Consider the following 1918-nt stretch of genomic DNA (forward strand, 5'->3'; position numbering starts at 1 on the left):
TGTAAAAAAACACTTGAATAGCATATTTAAACTAAAAAATATAAATTTGTGAATGAAAGTCAGTGTTTTTTTAATTAATAATTTTTGTTTATTTTCAAAGCAATTAATTATAAGCGCAAAAAGAGAGAATGTTCTTACTAAAACTTATCTCAGGAATTAAGTACATATGGCTTTAATTGTACACAATAATAACATATCTCAAATAACAACAGTAATCCCAAAGAGAACACCAAAATAATATGGAAGATCTGTAACTTTTATTTGTGTTTGATCTGGTATTTCACAAAGCAGTAAAAAAAGGTGTGCCTATGCAAGCAAAAATGATTCAATGCCTCACATTGTTAGTTACTACAGATTTACAAAAAATTATGATAAGAATAAGCAAGGTTTTTAAAAGCAACATTTAATTTCATTTTATTCAATGACAGTATAGAAAAAATGTTCTTAAATTATTTCAAAAAGCATTCCATACAATGCAATATTGTTATGATTATGTACAAAGAACAAATATGGTTGTTTGACATTTGTAGAGTCCGTGTATTTTAGTAAGTTTGAAATTCTAAGATCAAATCAATTACTGAGAATTTATTGACATGTCTAGCTGAAGAAAAATGATGAATTAAGGATTCTAAATTGTTTTACATTTACTTCTATTGAATATCTTAATTTAAAATAGATGAATTATCCGTGCATTAATTTTTTATTAAATATTGATTATGATTTTCTGGAGTTAAAAATGTATTAAATCATTAACAAGTAATATTTTAGAATTTCTAGATTGTTTCAAACTTGTCAACTTTATAATTGAAAAACATTTCTATTTTTTTTCTAGAAATGAAAAAATTTCTTCTTTATGCAAGGCGTTCTGAAATCAGAGGAGTGGATATAGACAATCCATATTTTAACTTTATCACGGCCTTCACAGTCCCTGATATTGATGATGTTACTGTGATAGATTTTGATGCATCTGAGGAACGTTTATACTGGACAGATATTAAAACACAAACCATTAAACGGGCTTTCATTAACGGAACTGNCGTTTATACTGGACAGATATTAAAACACAAACCATTAAACGGGCTTTCATTAACGGAACTGTGTTAGAAACTGTCATTTCAAGAGGTAAAAGATTTGCACATGTTACAACTTTAAAAATGTTTGTCATTCAATTTGTAATAATCACAAGTCTTCTTCATATTCTTTTTCTATTGTTTAACTCCATGCTATTAGTTGAAAATTAGAATTGATTATTCATAGATTTAATAATATGCTATATCCTTACAATCGTAGAATATTATAATTAAATTGTACGTAGCAGACTGATAACTAGAAATTTACTTTCATGAGAATGAAAAGGTTCAGAACAGATCTTAAAATTTACGTATTTCTAAATAAGCAGATTTGAAGCCTTTTTTGCTGATGGGGACTATTTACACTTGCCTAGAAAAAATATAGGCTATTGGGAAGGACTGGTTTCCCTCTCTGACTTAGGCTTTCCTCTGCACATATGTATACAGACAAGACAACACAAATAAGACAGGAAAACTTTCTTCCCCAGCAGGTTAAATTGTAGGTTCTCAATGAACGTTGTTGAATTAGCCATTAAAAAAAAAAANTTTTTCTTATTGCTTTCTTATTTGGTGTGTTAGCAGAATTTATCTCTGCAAAACAGGGAGATATGTAAGTGAAAGTGCATTATCAGAAAATGATGATGTAGTAACCTGCATAACAAAGAGGTGCTTAAGGGTTTTAATCTTCCTCTGCTCTTCTTTTAAAGTCACTGTAGCATCATTTTGTAGGGGATTATCGACTTGAGGGGGGAATAAAATGAAGTAAAATATGTAACTTGGAAAGATTTGTAAAAAAACACTTGAATAGCATATTTAAACTAAAAAATATAAATTTGTGAATGAAAGTC

At 28.3% G+C, this 1918-nt stretch overlaps 1 protein-coding gene across 1 annotated transcript in view; it reads left to right on the plus strand.

Annotated features, from left to right (window-relative positions):
* LOC103581224 (low-density lipoprotein receptor-related protein 1B-like) overlaps window positions 1-1104 on the plus strand; it is a gene marked incomplete at its 5' end in the record, with an annotated part of 32921 nt that extends 31817 nt beyond the window's left edge. The window contains one exon of the mRNA XM_008563108.1: window positions 833-1104. Within this exon, the coding sequence (XP_008561330.1) occupies window positions 833-1104 (272 nt within the window). The remainder of the gene's footprint in view (window positions 1-832) is intronic.
* Between the last annotated feature and the right edge of the window lie 814 nt (window positions 1105-1918).

Source organism: Galeopterus variegatus, unplaced genomic scaffold (genome assembly GCF_000696425.1).
Source record: "Galeopterus variegatus unplaced genomic scaffold, G_variegatus-3.0.2 Scaffold12596, whole genome shotgun sequence".
Classification (NCBI taxonomy): domain Eukaryota; kingdom Metazoa; phylum Chordata; class Mammalia; order Dermoptera; family Cynocephalidae; genus Galeopterus; species Galeopterus variegatus.